General features: G+C 32.0%; 1 protein-coding gene across 1 annotated transcript; it reads left to right on the plus strand.

Annotated features, from left to right (window-relative positions):
• Positions 1-14,237: 14,237 nt before the first annotated feature.
• LOC123893240 (cyclic dof factor 3-like) lies at positions 14,238-17,301 on the plus strand. The gene is made up of 2 exons (XM_045943175.1): positions 14,238-14,681; positions 15,781-17,301. Exons 1-2 carry the CDS (start codon positions 14,583-14,585, stop codon positions 16,972-16,974), a joined length of 1,293 nt encoding a protein of 430 aa, XP_045799131.1. The 5' UTR covers positions 14,238-14,582; the 3' UTR covers positions 16,975-17,301.

The following is a 17,301-nucleotide window of genomic DNA, read 5'->3' on the forward strand; positions in this document are numbered from 1 at the left end:
TATTTAAACACTAATATTATTTATTTAAACACAATAAAGAGACATGGCATGAATGTACACCAACCAATAAAAGTCAACTTGTTATAATTTAATTTTCTACTATAGTATAGTATATTGTGCCCACTGACCTAACTTAATTGATGTATTCACGGTTCATCATCTACAATTGGGTAGAAATCACAAAAAGTGCTTTTGGATCATATATAAAGTTGTGGCCTGCATTTGTTTATTTATATGCCGTTTTTAGCAATATTTCAGTGACTTTAACAAATAAAATAAATACTTTTTCAGATTGAATTATTATGATATACTAATACTAGTATATTATAAATAAGGAGAATGTTAACTTGTGCCCTTAAGGCACATGTTAAGGAAGCAAAAATAGAAATTATTAAATACTAATTTGTGCATTTTGACTTTTGAAACATTAAATTTCTTATATCATTAAATGTTGAATTTCTATTTTGGTATATCTTAACATGTGCCATAAGGGCACATGTTAACAAGACCCTATAAATAATGCAGTATAAATGTATGTCAATACTTCAATATTGTAAGTTAGTTTTTATTTTATTTTATTTTATTTTATGAAGTTCAATATAGGTTAGTTGACAAAATAGTGATAGTATTTTATTTTTGTTTATATAGTAATTAAATTATTGTAAGGTCAATCTGTGTTTCATCTTATTGGATTCATGCATTGCTGCTATTAAGTGGACAACACAATACTATTAAGAATTTAATTTATATGCACCGTCGGTGTAAATTTATTTTGCACATTCGTCCAATAATATAACGACACATCATGCATGGTAATTAAAAATACATGAAGTGTCACATTCATTAAGTGATGTGGCAACGTGTTATTGGATGTATGTGTAAAAAAAATTTACACCGACGGTACACAACAATTAAACTCTACTATTAATTAGTGGGAGATATATTATTCTTCGTATTGATACCTCAATTCATTAACAATATATATAATGCGTTGAATCCAAAAATAGAGGAGTGCTATTTAAATATTAAATTTGGGGACAAAAAATTGACATCAACTTTTCTCCACTTAGAAGCACGATACATGCTAATAATATTAAAAAAAAAATGTATATTTATTGTATTTTTGTTTGAGAATTGTGTTGGAATAACATTTTCCCACGATTTAAGGAAGGACTTTAGATTTTTGAAAAAGAAAAAAAAATGATTATGTAAATTTTATTTTATAAGTTCATTAATTTATTTATAGTAAATAAAAGTCTCCCGAAAAAATATAAAGGCATATGAGAAAATAAATTATAAAAATGAGACAATAACCTTACACCTCTATAAAAATTTAAGCAACCATTTTTGCCTTCACTTTAAAATTCGTTTTCGGCATCATTTAGTATTTGGCTAACTCTGACACATGAAGTATATAAGAAAGAAAAATGGTCCTAGTAAGTAGAAAAACAAAATAATGTTAGCAACACACTTTTGATACATTCTCTTTAATTTGTTAAAATTTATATGAGATTGAAAATTTATTTTAATCCCTCTCACAATTTTATGACGCCCTAATTTAGTTCTTAATATGTGTCAAAAAATAAATTAGTTCTTAATAAAAATATATGTCTCTGTTTATCACATGTTGCACGGGTACGCCGTTTTAGACAGAGTATCGGTACCGGGTACGTATTGGGTACCGGTACGCGTATGGTACTCCCATGGTACATACCCTCAAAGTACCGAGTTTTTTTTTGTTTTTTCACGCGGGTACACACGTGGTACTTCTGGGGTACGTACGTGGTACTCTTAGGGTACACACGTGGTACATATTTCATCAGAAACTATTCTCATTTTTTTTTAACACTTTTCAATCTCATTCTTTTTTTATTTATTTATTTTTTTAATAAAGATTCACTTTAGTTTAAAATTAGAATCGATTCAGTCTAATTCCCTTTTTATTTATTTTTAAAAGTAGAGCCGCATAGTCTTACTACTACTCCTAATTTCCTAAACGTGTAAACCACAATATAACTATTTATAAAAATTGCTATTTTTTATGTTTAATTATTTATTTTAAAAATATAATTTTATTATTTAAACTATATAACTATATTAAAAAAATTATACGAGCGTACTTATACCTTATTTTTTTTAAAAATATCGTACCACGTACCGATACCAGTACCGGTACGGTACCCGCACCTATGCTACATAGCATTTAAGTGAAGTCAATAGTTGTGCCAACTTTCTGTCAACTTGAGTCATAACAATAGTTTCTATGGTTTTATTCTTTGATCATCCTTTTATCCCTTTGTCATTTGTGTCTTCATTTAAATATTTTGGGTGCAGCACATTCCGTCTTGATCCTTAACTCTTTTTTCGTGTTTGCCTTCTTTTATGTTTCTATGAGGATATCGAGGCATTTGTCTGATCGGAAGAAAAAAAGAAAAAACAAATTAAAAAAAACAAAAGTTTGCCAGCCTTCTTTTAAGTAAAAGAATTGTATTGTTAGTAATTTTTGTTTTGGTTTTCATCAATATTTGTACTTCTCTTATATGTTAAAATAATTTATATTTGATATTTTGAAGATATTTCTCCCCATGATATGTTGCACTTGCGCGGCTTGTTGAGGTGGCCAATTAGTCATTTTTATTAGTCATCTTAAAATTGAATATTGGATATATTTCATCCTTATAAAATCGGTTTGAAAGATGAAGATTGTCATTAGTTTATAAATTAACATATATTCATGTTATCGCGCAACCGATGTGAGACTTTGTTTAACACATCTCATCGCGCCCAATAGGCGGCCCAACGGATAGTGGAGATGCTATGATATCGTCTTAGAATTGAATATTGGTTTTAACTCATCTTACAAAATCAGCTTGTAAGGTGAGGATTGCCTCTAGTTTATAAACACATATGCAAATCATCTCGCAACCGATGTGAGACTTCGTTTAACAAGCCATAAACCAATAATTACATGGATTTAATCTTTTTTGGCTAATTGCAGAGTAAGGTTGTTGGAGTCTCAACAAGAAGAGAAGCTGAATATTAAATACAGAGTTTTTTTTTGTTGATAGACGAAATGATAAATCCATTGAAAACTCACTCACACAAAAGTGATCGGGGTTCGAATCCTGGTAATGACGTCCGACACAAGCAATTTCGGCATTTCTACAAGTTGAGCTATGATTTGTGGACAATACAAATATTTTTTTACTAAAAATAAATTATATTCGTCCATTCAAATTGATAAAGTACATCGATACAATATAAATTCAAATTTACTAAAAAGAAAACTGATGAATCTGTGAACAAACCCACAAAATCCATGCAGGGCCGGTCCTGAGTTTTTGGAGGCCATATGCAAATATAAAAAGTGGCTCTTTAATAAATAAAAATACAAATTTTTTTTTAAAAAAATTATCCTTGATTTAAATTACAAATAACATAAAAAAAATAATGATCACTGCAATTAACATAAAAAAGTCATAGTCTAATCAATAATAATAAATTATTTTCTAACTACTTAAACGAGTCATTTTTGGAATTTTTTTTTTAAGGAAATTGGTCAATTAAGTAATAATGTATTAAATTTTACACTCCCTAATTTATTAAAACTACAACTCTATAAAAGAGATTATGGGCCTAACAATTGGGCTTTTACAGTTTGTTGTGTAACATTAATTTTGGCACCCGTAATTTACTAATACTACTACACTTAAAAAATGAATTGAGGCCTTCATTTTTAGGAGGTCCGATGCCACAGCACATGTTGCACATGTGTCTAGGTCGGGCTTGAATCCATGTTAATAGCATAAAATGACAAATTGCATAAGCTTACGAATATGACTATAATGAAGTGTCTGAAATGTCAATGCCTCCAGATCTATAGCGTTGATGACACAACACAAGAGTCGACATTAAATGGATTTCCACTTGATCGAAATTAATCCTTCAACCTGAAATAAATGAACACCGCACAAAGCCGAAAACCAAATACATTACATAGGATAAAGGACATTCAACTTTTCACTTAAAACTTATATAAAACAATTTTTATTAGTTTTTTTTAACAATACGATATAAAATCATTTTTCTTAAAAAAAAAAAAAAAACAAAAACTGTTGTAAAACGGTTTTACTGAGTTTATAAAAACAGGAAAACGAATTTTCAAAATTGGCAAAGAAACAAATTATTGGCTGAGTCGCGTACTAGGTCGCTTTCTTTAAGACGTTTCGCGGAACTACTCGAAGAAGTGCACTGTAGTATATCAACCGCGAAGTCCCCAGGATAAAACAGCCGTTTTCAATGAAAATACCGATAAACTACTGCACTGTAGTATCGGCCAGAATAACACCAAGTATGGTCGAAAATTTCGAACCACTCTAATTGATATACGAATATCAATTCTACGGCAACAACCGTTCAAATTTTGAAACAACAAAAATTAATTTCGAAGAAGAAAATGAGAGAAGGAAAGAAGCAGTTTTCTCAGAATGCAGAGAAAAAGAAGTGAATAAAAACTGAAGAAAATAAGTGGTATTTATAGGCAAGTAGGGAGCTGGAATCAGAGCAATTTCAGGAGCTGAAGGCACACGTTTTTGACCGTTTAAAGCTCAGTCAAATCTCAAAACGTGGCAAAAAATTAGGGACACGTTTTTGACCGTTAACAGATTTGAAAATCTGTTTCAGACTTGGTCTCAGCACATTTAACATGTGCGAATTAAGGGACACACATAAAAGAAATTTAAATTCAAAAATTTCTTTGTGTTAAAAAATTAATATATCACCCAAGCCCGGCCCGAACCGAGCCGAGCCGGCCGGCGGCGGCGCGTGTGTGATATTCGACATTGTGTGTGGTCTCCCTTTCTTACAAAAGTGGGTACCCCAAGGGCACACCCTTGGTTGCCAACTTGTGATATATAAACACTACCAAGTGGTGTGATTTTTCCAATGTGGGACTCAAAGAGTCTTTTTTCAATTCACACTACACATGGTTCTTGCACTTGTGTTTATTTCAATACCAAGTTCCCTCCAAATTCTTCATCATGTTCCAACAAAAACAAATTCTTATTAAATACAATTTTTCACTTATAACTTATATAAAACAATTTTTATTAATTTTTTTAACAATACGATATAAAATCATTTTCCTTAAAACAAAAAAAATAAACTAAAACAAACTAGCCAAATATTTGTGCCCCAATTGATTATGTATAAAACTCTATATTACTACTCTTTCCTTACAAGTTACATCTTTGTTTCTTTTTTCAACCAAACATTTTTCCTCTTTCTCCTTTCCTCCTTTTCTTAAACCACAATTATATCTAATTTATAGCTGAAGGGAAATTTCATTGCGAAGCATAAAAAATGAGTATTTTTTTTTGGGTAAACAACCACTTTGGTTCCTGAAAGTGGCACTCGCTGTCACAATAGTTCATGAATCATCAAAAAATAATTTAAGATCCCTGAAAGTGACTTCCGTTAGTCAGAATAGTCTCTGACGTTAGTTTATGTCAAAGAACCATTTGATAGTGCCGATATGGCCGTTTTGTTGACTTTGTTGACCAATACGTGTCATTTTTTTATAAAAAAAAGGATGCCACGTAGGCAGGGACCAAATTGAAGGTAAAAAAATCAAAAAGGTAGATGGATGTTTTTTTTTTACAGTAGATGGATGATTATATCTTCTATTTGGTCCATTTCACTTTTTCAAACACGTTTCATCTCACCCTTCCTCAAAGTGACAAAGTCAAACCGTCACTCATCTTCTTCATCAATCACCCTTCCTCCATTGTTACTGGTTATTAAGTTCATCGGTTTGTTCACCATCATCATCGAGCAAGCCTACGATTTCGTGAAAACAAGGTGATCACTGTCGTTTCGTGATCAAAATAATTTTAAAATAAGTAGTACAAGGTAGTGACCTTGGTCGTTTCGCAAGGACTCACGATCGGTTTAACAATATTAGAATGAATTTAAAGGTTGCAATTTGGGGTTTTTTTTGTTTGTGGAAGCAATAACAGAGATTACGAATTTAATTAATATAAAAGCAATCAATCCATTGGTTTTAGGCAACTTTGTTTATCATCTATCATAGGTTCTTATATGAATATTCATACAGTTTATGCTTCGGCTGATTATAGAACTAATTTAACAAGCGAAAATCAGTTTTATAACGAATTCGTTGATTAAGCACCAGCGTGTTCGACTAACTATGGCGATGATCAAGCGTCACCAATAACACAGTTAAAAATCATAACAATAATTCGGCAGCCCTATTTTGCAAGCGAAAATAATATAACAATTTCCTATTCAGATTAATTTGAAAAAGCGTGAATTAATTTGAATAGTCTCAATGTTATGAACGTGAAACAAAATAATTAAGCATCAATTGCATCAACTCATACACAAAAGAGAGACAAGAAAATTGATATATGATAAGCATAAACATAACGATTTGCTATTTTTTTATTTTTATTTTTTTGAAAACTTGGTATCCGGCCTTAGGACCGACTAATCCAAGGGGACCAATCCCACCGCCCACTTGCGGGGGCCCCATTTAAAGCCAGAGTTTTTTTGCTCTGTATGGACTTGGCCCACCGAAATTGGCACCAGTGGGAATCGAACCTGAGACCTTGAGAGGAGCATACTCCAAGGGCCCAAGCCAACACCACTCGACCAACCCCAAGTGGGTTCATAACGATTTGCTATTAAAACCGAACCTCAAGATTCGAGAACAAAGTTCCTTACACCAATGGATCAATAGAAGTTTAGTTCTCCATGGAAGATGACGGCTGCTCTAGGGTTTGAATATTTCGTGAACAGTGAATGATCACCCTAGCTGCCTTTTTTCGGTTTAAATAATACATGGAACGGGCCTCAAAACAATTGGGCCGAAAAATATAAAGTTGTGCTGAATTAAATTCGTCTGGAACATAAACGCAATTATTTGACACACTTGCGCTCCGAACTGGGTTTTGGACTCAACATGAAAGTCGTAGCTCTTGATCTCAGCTTTCCAACGCATCTTCCCGCGCCTCAATCCGATATTTATAACTCCAGTTATGACCTGCGGACCGGAAGGGTGTCAAAGTGCTATTTATTCATAAATTAAGTGCGAAAATAAAATAGAGTTAGAAATAAACTTAAATATAAAAACACCTTAAAATAGTGAAAATAGTAAATTAAACCATAGGAATACACTAGTACAATAGTAGAAGAATGTGCATTAAAATGCACTGATCACAAGGTAAAGTCTTTCGTCAATCTATTCTATTTTTCGTCACTTTTGTGTCCTTAAGAATAGTGTTTTTGTGTTGAGTTTGGTGGTTTCTTAAGTTTTTTGTTGTTGTTGTTGTTCCCTCAAAAGCACATTTTTTAAGTTTACACTGTGTGAGTGTATGTGGTTGTTAACAATGTTGCTATTTTAGGGCTTTTTTTATACTTGTGTTTCTTTTGTTTAATGTTGTTGTAGAAGTGTATTTGTGGCTGTTTAGTTTTATTCTATAGTTGTATTTTAAGATTATGAATTTTTTTAGGGTTTCATAAAAATGTAATGTATTTGAATGTGTTTTTAAATGATTGTTTTGCTATCATTTTTAGGATGGAAACTGAAACTGAGTTAACACTGATCTTCCACCATGGTGGAGATTTCATTAAGTTCGGAAGCGCTAACTTGCAGTATATTGGAGGTCAAATGTGTGTGTGGGAAGGACTTGAAGTTGATTTCCTCAAAAAATTTGACTTAGAAGCCATGGTGAATAAGTGTGGGCACTACTTTAACATTAGTCGTATATGGTATTTGCTCCCTGAGATGACCATGCTTGATGGTTTAAGGGAATTAGTTAATTATAAAGACTTTATGGACATGGTTGGTGTTGTTAAGGATAACAACAATGAGATTGAGTTGTATTTTGAACATGACATAGAGGTACCTCTAATCATCACACCTGCAAGTGAAGTTGAGCTTGAGGTGGAGGGGAAAAATGTGACTGATGTTGAGCCTGTGCAAAATGTGTCTGAGTCTGAGGTGGAAGTGCAAAATGAGCTCGAGGTGGAGGTGCAAAATGAGACTGAGGTGGAGGTGCAAGTTTCTGATGCCGAGACTGAGGTGGATGGTGATTATGATGCTGAGACTGAGGTGGATAATGTGGTGGATGGTGATTCTGATGCTGACACTGAGGTGGATGATGATTCTGATGCTGAGAATGCAAATTTAGATGCATCATTTGTATGGCATAATGATTATGATGGAGGTGAGGTTCAAGAGAATATCATTCATGAAAATGTTATTCATTCAAGTAGTGAAGAAGAACGTAATTCTTATCATTCAGAGGAGTTAAAAAGCCCCATTAGCACTAATGATGAATTTGAAGGCAAGGAGATGGAGGTATTTCCACAATTTAATGCAACTGAATTTGGTCAAGTCCATCTATAAAAAGGCATGGAGTTTGAAACACTAAAAACCTTTAAAAATGTTGTTAGTGATTATTCTATACCTTTTTTTATTTTGTTACCTTCAATTTGGTCCCTGCCTACATGGCATCAATTTTTTTTAAAAAAAAATGACACGTATTGGTCAACAAAGTCAACAAAATGGTCACCTCAACACTATCAAACGGTTCTTTGTCAGAAACTAATGTCGGAGACTATTCTGACTAACGAAAGTCACTTTCAGAGATCTTAAATTGTTTTTTGATGATTCGGGGACTATTATGACAGCGGGTGCCACTTTCAGTGACCAAAGTGATTGTTTACTCATTTCTTTTCGTGTGATCTAAACTACTTGAGCGCCCCCTAAACTTTTGATTTTATCCCTCTTGTAGGTTAGACGACGAATGTGTAAAATAGAAAAAATTATAAAAAATAGTTCGCTACTTAAGTAGCAAACTTTAAATAGCAGAACTTAAAAATCAAATTTTTTTAATTCCCTTCGTCCTTCCGTCACATCGTTTATAAGTTAAAGTGTCAACCCTTCTTTCACCCCCCACCCGCTGACCGCTCTCCAAGAAAATATTTTTAATGAAACATTGTATTAACCAGCGATTAAAAAAATAAAAAAAATGGTTTCAATTTATATAATTCTACGGTGTCCTAGCCGTTAGCGCTTCAGTGGCCAATCAAAATATGGTCTTGGAGGTTGACTAATTTTTTATGAGGTTCCCTAGTTAAAGTGCAAACTGAGTTCGCACTCTAAGTAGTGGACTATGTTTTTTTTCATAATATTTTTAGTAAAGGGTGCATGAGAAATTTTGAAGGGTTAACCAATTAAAGTGCGGACAGAGTTCGCATCTTAAATAACAAGCAGGATATATAGATAATTTAGAAGGGTGGACGAGAAACTATACGGTGCAAAAAGAAATACTCTAAAAGAAGAAATTTGACACATAGGGGATGGAGACAGCCTCAGCCCAGCCCAATTGTCAAGCCACTCAAGTTGGAAACTTCAAAATTGTGGGCAAAAGAAACTAAAAATAATTCAATTTATTTTTGTAACCAATTTTTTACGGAAACCATTTGTTTCTTTGGGTATAAAAACTCTCTTAAATATCTTAACTAAAAAAAAAAAAACTCTCTTAATCTAGAGTTTGGCTAGGAGAAAAATAAAATTTAGAAAGAAAAAAATACTTGTTCCAAAAATTGTTGATCAAGTTTTCCAAATAAGTAGAGAGAGGGAGGATAAAGAGAGGGGGAATAAGAGGAAAAGAGTTAGAGAGAGAAGGCAAGAGAGAAAAAATAGATGCAACTGAATTCACAAATGTTATGATTGCTAAATTCATAAATATTGTTGAATTAAAGGATTGATTTAAATATTTTACAAGGTTGTTATTATTGTTGCAACTGTTCTCTCTCTTTCCGTCTCTCTGTAACTCTGTCTCTTTCCTCTATCTCTCTCCCTCTCCCTCTCCCTCTCTTCTTCTTCTCTCTCTATCTATCTCTCTCTATTTATTACATTTTATGCAAATTAATCTCGTGATTTTGCAAATTTTAGTTAATTACCCCTGTGACCTGTATCATATTAAATTATCCTTTGTGACATGGCACCACGTTCACGTTGGCATGTGCCACGTATGCAGTTAACAGTAACGTCATTAAAATAAACAGAGTAAACAGACCAGAGAACAATTTGATTGACGTTTTACAATTTCAAGAAGATATTTACCTATTTTTAAATTTTAGGAGGATATTTTACGAATTTTGAAATTTTAGGGAATATTTGACATTTTACTCTAAAAATATTTGACATTGTTGCTATTTTTTTTGTCTATTACAATCTTTGAGAGGTTCGACATAATTTATTTTTTTCTAAACGTTTCTAGTTTGTTTTGAGTCTTTCATTCCTTTTATTACAAAAAAAACCCTACTCTAAATTAATATGACTCTTTATTTTCAGATATACGAATATTTATACGATCCTTATCTTAGGCTATATTCCTTTATCATATTATATAAAAAAATTGATGTATTATACATCGGTTATAAACAAAAATTCATTTTTTAGATTCATAAAATAATTGATGTATTATATATCAATTATTCAATAAATCTATAAAAAAAAACTCATAATTAAGATCATAGGGAGTATATAAGCTGAAATATAGATTAAGAGTATCCCGCAACTGCGATCGAAAATGAGCTGAATCCACTTAATGCTATAATTGATTCAAATCAAATTAAGTGATTTAGTAGGCCGAATACTCGTGATGAAAACCATACATTAGTAGCAGGTGGCAAAGATGTGGAAGGCGGCGTAAAAAGCGAACATCCTTCCTTAGCCTTAGCCTTAGCCTTAGTATTGGAATGGATTCAAATTCAATGGGTTGTATTTGCATGGAAGTATGGGCCAAGTATAAGTCGGCAATACAATTGCAATTGCAAATGCAAACAAACGCAAAAGCATCAAGAATCACTTTTTTTGTTGTTTCCTTTTTCTCTTTCTGATGTCATCCACATCTTTACAATTTATTTCTTGGCTATCATTTAATCTCTTTGCTGACTCATATGCCACCTGTCTCCACCCCCAACACCATATCACTCACCTTTTGCTTTTGCTTTTGCCTTTTTCCTCCCCACCACCACCACCACTTCTTTTCATCCTTTACACTTTTTCCATTCTAATTCCAATAATAATATAATATTCTATATATATATATATATGCTAGTATTCCATTATTCGATTTTTTTTTTCCTTCCCCAAACACGCGTGATCAAATTCAAAACCAAACAATGAAAGTAATTTATAAGCACACATATTTTTAAGAGTGTCTCATCCACATATTAACCTTTAACATTATATGTTAAAAGAAAATTACAATGTCGGTATAGAAATTGTTCTCACACAGAAAAAGAATAAAAGAATTATATAAAAAAAGAATAAAAGAATAAGAACAAAAATGTTAGTATATTGCTTCTTTTGTTATAAATTCCACTGTTTCAAGGTATCATTCGTTTTGAATCACATATTAAATGGTTTTTTCTTTATATTTTTTTGCAAAGAAGTATACTTTTTCTAAATAAAGTAAGATAAAAACGTGATATTGTTTTAAATTATTATTCTGAATACACTAAAATAATCTCACATCCCTTAGTAATCGAGGTTAAAGAATATTTTATATATAATACCCACATCTTTCAAACCCCGAGGCGCATTTTCTACAAAGAATAAAACCGTGACGGGTCAACCCTAAAGCGGACAATATCTCGGAGATGTGGACTTCGAGCTAACATCGGAACATTGACGCCGTCTGTGGGAACGACACCGCGTATGCTCGTGGGTCGACACCCTTTAGCCTCTTAGCATCGATTGGGGGGCTACTGTTCTGGATACACCAAAATAGTCACACATCGCTTGGTAATCGAGGTTGAGGAGTGTTTATATACAAAACTCACACCTTTCAAACCACTGAGGTGTCTTTTTTACAAAGGACAAAATGTGACGAGTTAATCCCAAAGCGGACAATCTCTCAAAGACGTGGACTTGAGGTAACATCCAACAATTATAAAAGAAAATAGAAAATACTTTTTACTCTAAACTTCTTCATGCTTCTAAAATTAAAAAGGAAGCTTTTTTCTTATAGGATAATGATCTAGTTAAGAAATTAAGAGTGGCCGGATCCACATAGCATCACTCTCTGGACTTGCGGATTATTGATCCATGGAGTGATTCAGTGACACATTTGGACTACATTCAAGATTTCTATGATGACTTCTTCCAACGTCACTACTTCTAATGCTATTCTAAATCTTTATGTTGCTCATGACTTGGAGATTTTGAGAAAATATGTTTGGAAGGATAACGAGGCTAGTGATATTGGGCATAGAATGTATACTGATGAGGAAGAGAATGCGGCAACAACTATTGATTATTTGAAGAATTGCTCTGCAGCTATAGAAAAACCTTTTATTGAGGTGATGTCTAAGGCTAAGAAAAATAACTTGCAGAAGGAAGTTCCTATTCATAATACCTGTTCTAGGGGAAGGTATCTATTGTAGTACAAGTACCTTCTTTATTTTTCTTTTGTTGCGTTTGTTTTTCTTTTACTATGTTTTATTAAGCTTTTATTTTCTTGTTCTTTTGATTTGAGAAGGTTTTGGTCCATATTCCCTTTTTTTATTTTATTTCCTTCTTGTTCATAAAATTATTGACATTTTGTTAACAATTCTATTATTACCATGTTCATTTTTGACAAATTTTCAATTTATAATGTTAAGATTTATAACTCAAATACATATAATTAACCTTTAAATGTTTTTAAGATAAACATGAAAATATAATATCAATAAATAAAGTAAAATTTTCATGAGGAGTTTCTTTTTAATACCAATACAAAATGAACTCATATCATTAAACAAAAAAATATGTTAATACAAGGAGGTACAATCTCAACACTACATTACATCTTCTATTTCACAAAATGACTATCTTTGTAAGAGTATGAATAACTATATTCACTTGTCGCCTAACAAATTTTGATTTAAAGTTAGAATGTAGAGATTATGTAGTCATAGTGTTAGACATAAAAATGCTAGACTCGTAAACACGAATTAAAAGAGATAAATAGAATCTACTAAAATTTTGGAATCACCCTCAAACATTGCTCACTTTCAACCCTTATTGATGACGATCTAAATTGCTTCAAGTAATAATGCATTAAATTTCTTTTCGAACTTGAAATAGTTATTAGTGTCACTTAATAAAAATTAACAGTTTAATTTTTTTTATTAAATATCGTTAATCTTTATGAATCTCAATAACATATCAAATGATTTTTATTTTTATTTTTTTATAAAAAATATGGATGATCTATATGATATAAACTTTCGATCCAACAATCAATTTTGTAAAATTCGTACTCGTTATAATGAAATCGCTAACTTGTGCATCGTGCATCGTGCATCATATTGTGCACTTGTGCATGTTAGCCAAAGCCTGAAGAAAGGTGGTAATAATTTGATTATATAATTTTGAAAAACTAGGTTTAAATCCACTTGAAGACCATTGTAAAATAGTGATTAATATTATTCCAAAAAATAGTAACTAATATCATTTTAATTGATGATAATTTCTCTATTCTCTAATTATTTTATAAAAAATAAAATAATTAACATTACCATATTTTATTCGTATATGGAGCGACAGCTATACTAAAAATTTACATTTATACTTAAAATTCTAAATTATTCAAACTCGTATAAAACTATTTAATCTAATAATATCAATATTTAACGTAGGTCTTACGTAAAACAACATCTTACAATTATTTTTGTAAAATGAGAAACTAAAATAATATAGAACGGATTTATATTCAATGTGTAGGGTCCACGTTTGAGCACAATCAAGAGCAAAAGAAACACTTTTATTACCAAAGAAAAAAAACACTTTTCAATAAAATAAAAAATAAAATAATTAACATTACCGTATTTCATTCGTATATGGAGCAACAACTATACTAAAAATTTATATTTATACTTAAAATTCTAAACTATTTAACCTAACAATATCAACATTTATCAATTAACGCAGGTGTTACGTAACGCAACATCTTACCATAATTTTTGTAAAATGAGAAACTAAAACAATATAGAAGGGATTTATATTCAATGTGTAGGGTCCACGTTTGAGCACAATCAAGAGCAAAAGAAACACTTTTATTACCAAAGAAAAAAAAAACACTTTTCAATAAATAAATAAAAATTAAAAGAAAGGCAATCTTTTTAAAAGAAACACTTTTGTGATTACAAAAGAAAAGGGAAGAATTAAAGAATACTTTTTTATCATCTACCTAAAAATAAAAAAATAAAGTAAATGAAAAAAAAAAAATACTAGTGTTTGTGTGTGTGTCTTTGATGCCTCACGTTCTTTGTGCTTTTTGCAGGAACCTTTTTTCTTTCAGAGGGTTTATAGTGCAACTTTCAACTCTTTCTTTTCTACCCTTTCAAAAGTTCTCTTGTTTTCTAACAATTTTTAGACACAAAACATAACAACTTTCTTTGTTTTTTTTCACTCTCACACGTTTCATATTCTTCCTCTGTTTCTGTTCTGTGTTCTTTGTATTCAAAGTGTGTGCAACATCAACTTCAAAATCAACATGAACATGTCTGAGACTGAGAAGAATCCTGGTATTAGGCTATTTGGGTGGAAGATTCCGGTGCCGGAATGTCAAATTCCGACCAACTCTGGACCCATGGTACATATATAATAATATAATATAATCATTAAAGTTTATGTTTTTTTTTCATAAATTATGGTTTTTTATTTCTTTATGTGTTATTTATTCTTGCATATGAAAATGGGTTGGACGTAAATTTTGGATTTTTATTTTGTTTATTTGTTTTTGAGGTTGTTAAGATTTTTGGGTATGTTTTAGCTTGTTATTTGAGTTCATTTTAAGCATCAAAATCTTCTGAAATTTGAAGGGTATTGTTGTTTCATAGTTAAGGTGGTGTTAGTATTTAAGAGGATGACATAAATAAGAATTTTTTATAGTGATGATTGATGAAATATAACTATGAATTCATTTCATTTTTGAATTCTAGCATCTCTCTATGTTTTAATTGTGATGGAAGATGGATGTTCCATTTGAAGATAAAAAAAAAAAAAAAAGTTTTGTGTATGTTTGATTCCACTTTTGAAGGGTGTAGAATTGATTTTGATATTTAGATATTCTCGACTAGAATTTATTGTTCGATCCATTTTTACATGAATGTAACTGAACGTAGAACACTTTACATTTAACTCAATTTTAATCAGAATCAATTAGTTAAAAATCAATTTTTGTGACCACAAAACCAAACACACATTTACATTTATAAGCAATTTAAGTATATAAGTTAAGTTCAATGCTTTGCCAGTTATCTGAATTGAAAGGATATTAATGTCCAATAGAAAGTAAAAATCATCTACAAGTCCTAGTTCAACGGGAAAAAATGCATAAATTGTTAGGCCAGATGTCATGACCAGGGTTCAACCCCGACTCCTCCACTTGTGTGTGTGAGTTTATAATGGTTTTGTCATTCAGTCTATCTACTAAAAAAAATAAAAAAAAATAAAAAAATTAAAAGATCAGGACTAATTGAATAGATGCATATTATGCTTACAAAAGTTAAGGTGCCAAAGAGTTATACTTTTATTGGCTATTGTCTCTTAATCTCTCATGTGAGAATTTGTTGGAAAATTAGTGTTTTAGTATAACATTGTAATTGTGCTCCTTGTGTATGCTCAGATTATGTCATGGTTATCAGTTCTTATTATGATTAGTTTATCACTAATTGCGGTTTAAATTTTAGGATACTTGCAGCAGTACAAAGAAAACAGAAGTGGAAATACTTTGCGCAGAAAAATCTGAGCAACAAGACAATTCATCCGATTCAATGGATAGTAAACAGGAGACTCGTCATGATATGCAAGAAAAGGAGCCAATAGTGAATTCGAAGTCCGCTGACGATAATACAGAGTCCGGTAATACGGATGAAGAAAAAATCTTAAAGAAACCAGACAAGATTGTTCAGTGTCCGCGATGCAAAAGTTGGGATACCAAGTTTTGTTATTTCAACAACTATAACGTCAACCAACCTCGGCATTTTTGCAAGAATTGTCAAAGGTATTGGACTGCTGGTGGAACGATGAGAAATGTTCCGATAGGTGCTGGTAGGCGGAAGAACAAGCATCTAGCTTCTCAATACCGACAAATTATAGTAACCTCGGACGGAATTCCAACCTCAAGGCTTGAAACAATACCCTCATCCACTCATCATACATCAACGGATAACGAAACTGTATTGAAATTTGGTCCAGATACCCCACTTTGTGAATCGATGGAGTCGATGCTTCATCTTAAAGACCAGAAAAGGAGTTCTGATGCAAATTCTATTAGTTGTGTGCAACATAGAGAGGAACCATCCCTCTATGGATCGTCTGTAACAAATACCAACACTCAAGGAAATGAAGTATCAGAACACAATGCATCAAATTGGTTGCAGTGTTATCCTGTTCCTCCATGGGTATTACCAATGAATCCGGGTTGGAATATGAATAATGTTGCTTCCATGGCAGCAGTTCATCCGACTTCAGCATCCATGTGCAACCCTTATAGCGTTGCTCCAACTACAATGCAATGGTGTCCGACACCTATGTTGGCGATTCCGGGAATTAGGCCACAAAACATACCTTTGCAACTTGTACCAGCATCAAATTGGAGCAGACCATCACTTTGCCTCTCGCCGCCTTCTTCCACAAGTAACAGTTGCTGCACGGGTAATGGCTCACAAACCCTAGGCAAGCACACTAGAGATACAGTTTTCACAGACCAAGATAAATCAGACAAGTCTGTCCCAGTTCGGAAAACGATTAGAATTAATGTCACAAATGAGGGCCCGATAAGTCCTATTCGAGCTACATTAGCTAACAAGACACCAACTCAGATTTTGGAAGCCAACTCAGCAGCTATTTCTCATGCTCATACAATCCAGGAAAGCATATAATAATTTTCTAGATTTAAATTTTTCATTGATATTTTCAGTTAAATAAGCTATAGTACATATATTGCTGGCTTTTGTTTCTCTTGCAGATATTTTGTTTTTAAGGTAGCATATTGTTTTATGGTATCTATTGTTACATTTTTATTTCAACTTTGTACTTAAATTTATATTGAGCTATGCTATCTGAAATTATGATTTTTGGCTTTTGACACAATAAAGGATATTTGACAGTGATTATTTCCACTGCAACAGTACTCATGTAGTGTAGAGGGTGTGAACAGTACTCATGACTGATTATTCAATTTTCCTATATGGATGGATTTGTATGAA

This window comes from Trifolium pratense, linkage group LG6, assembly GCF_020283565.1.
Source record: "Trifolium pratense cultivar HEN17-A07 linkage group LG6, ARS_RC_1.1, whole genome shotgun sequence".
NCBI classification, from domain to species: Eukaryota; Viridiplantae; Streptophyta; class Magnoliopsida; order Fabales; family Fabaceae; genus Trifolium; species Trifolium pratense.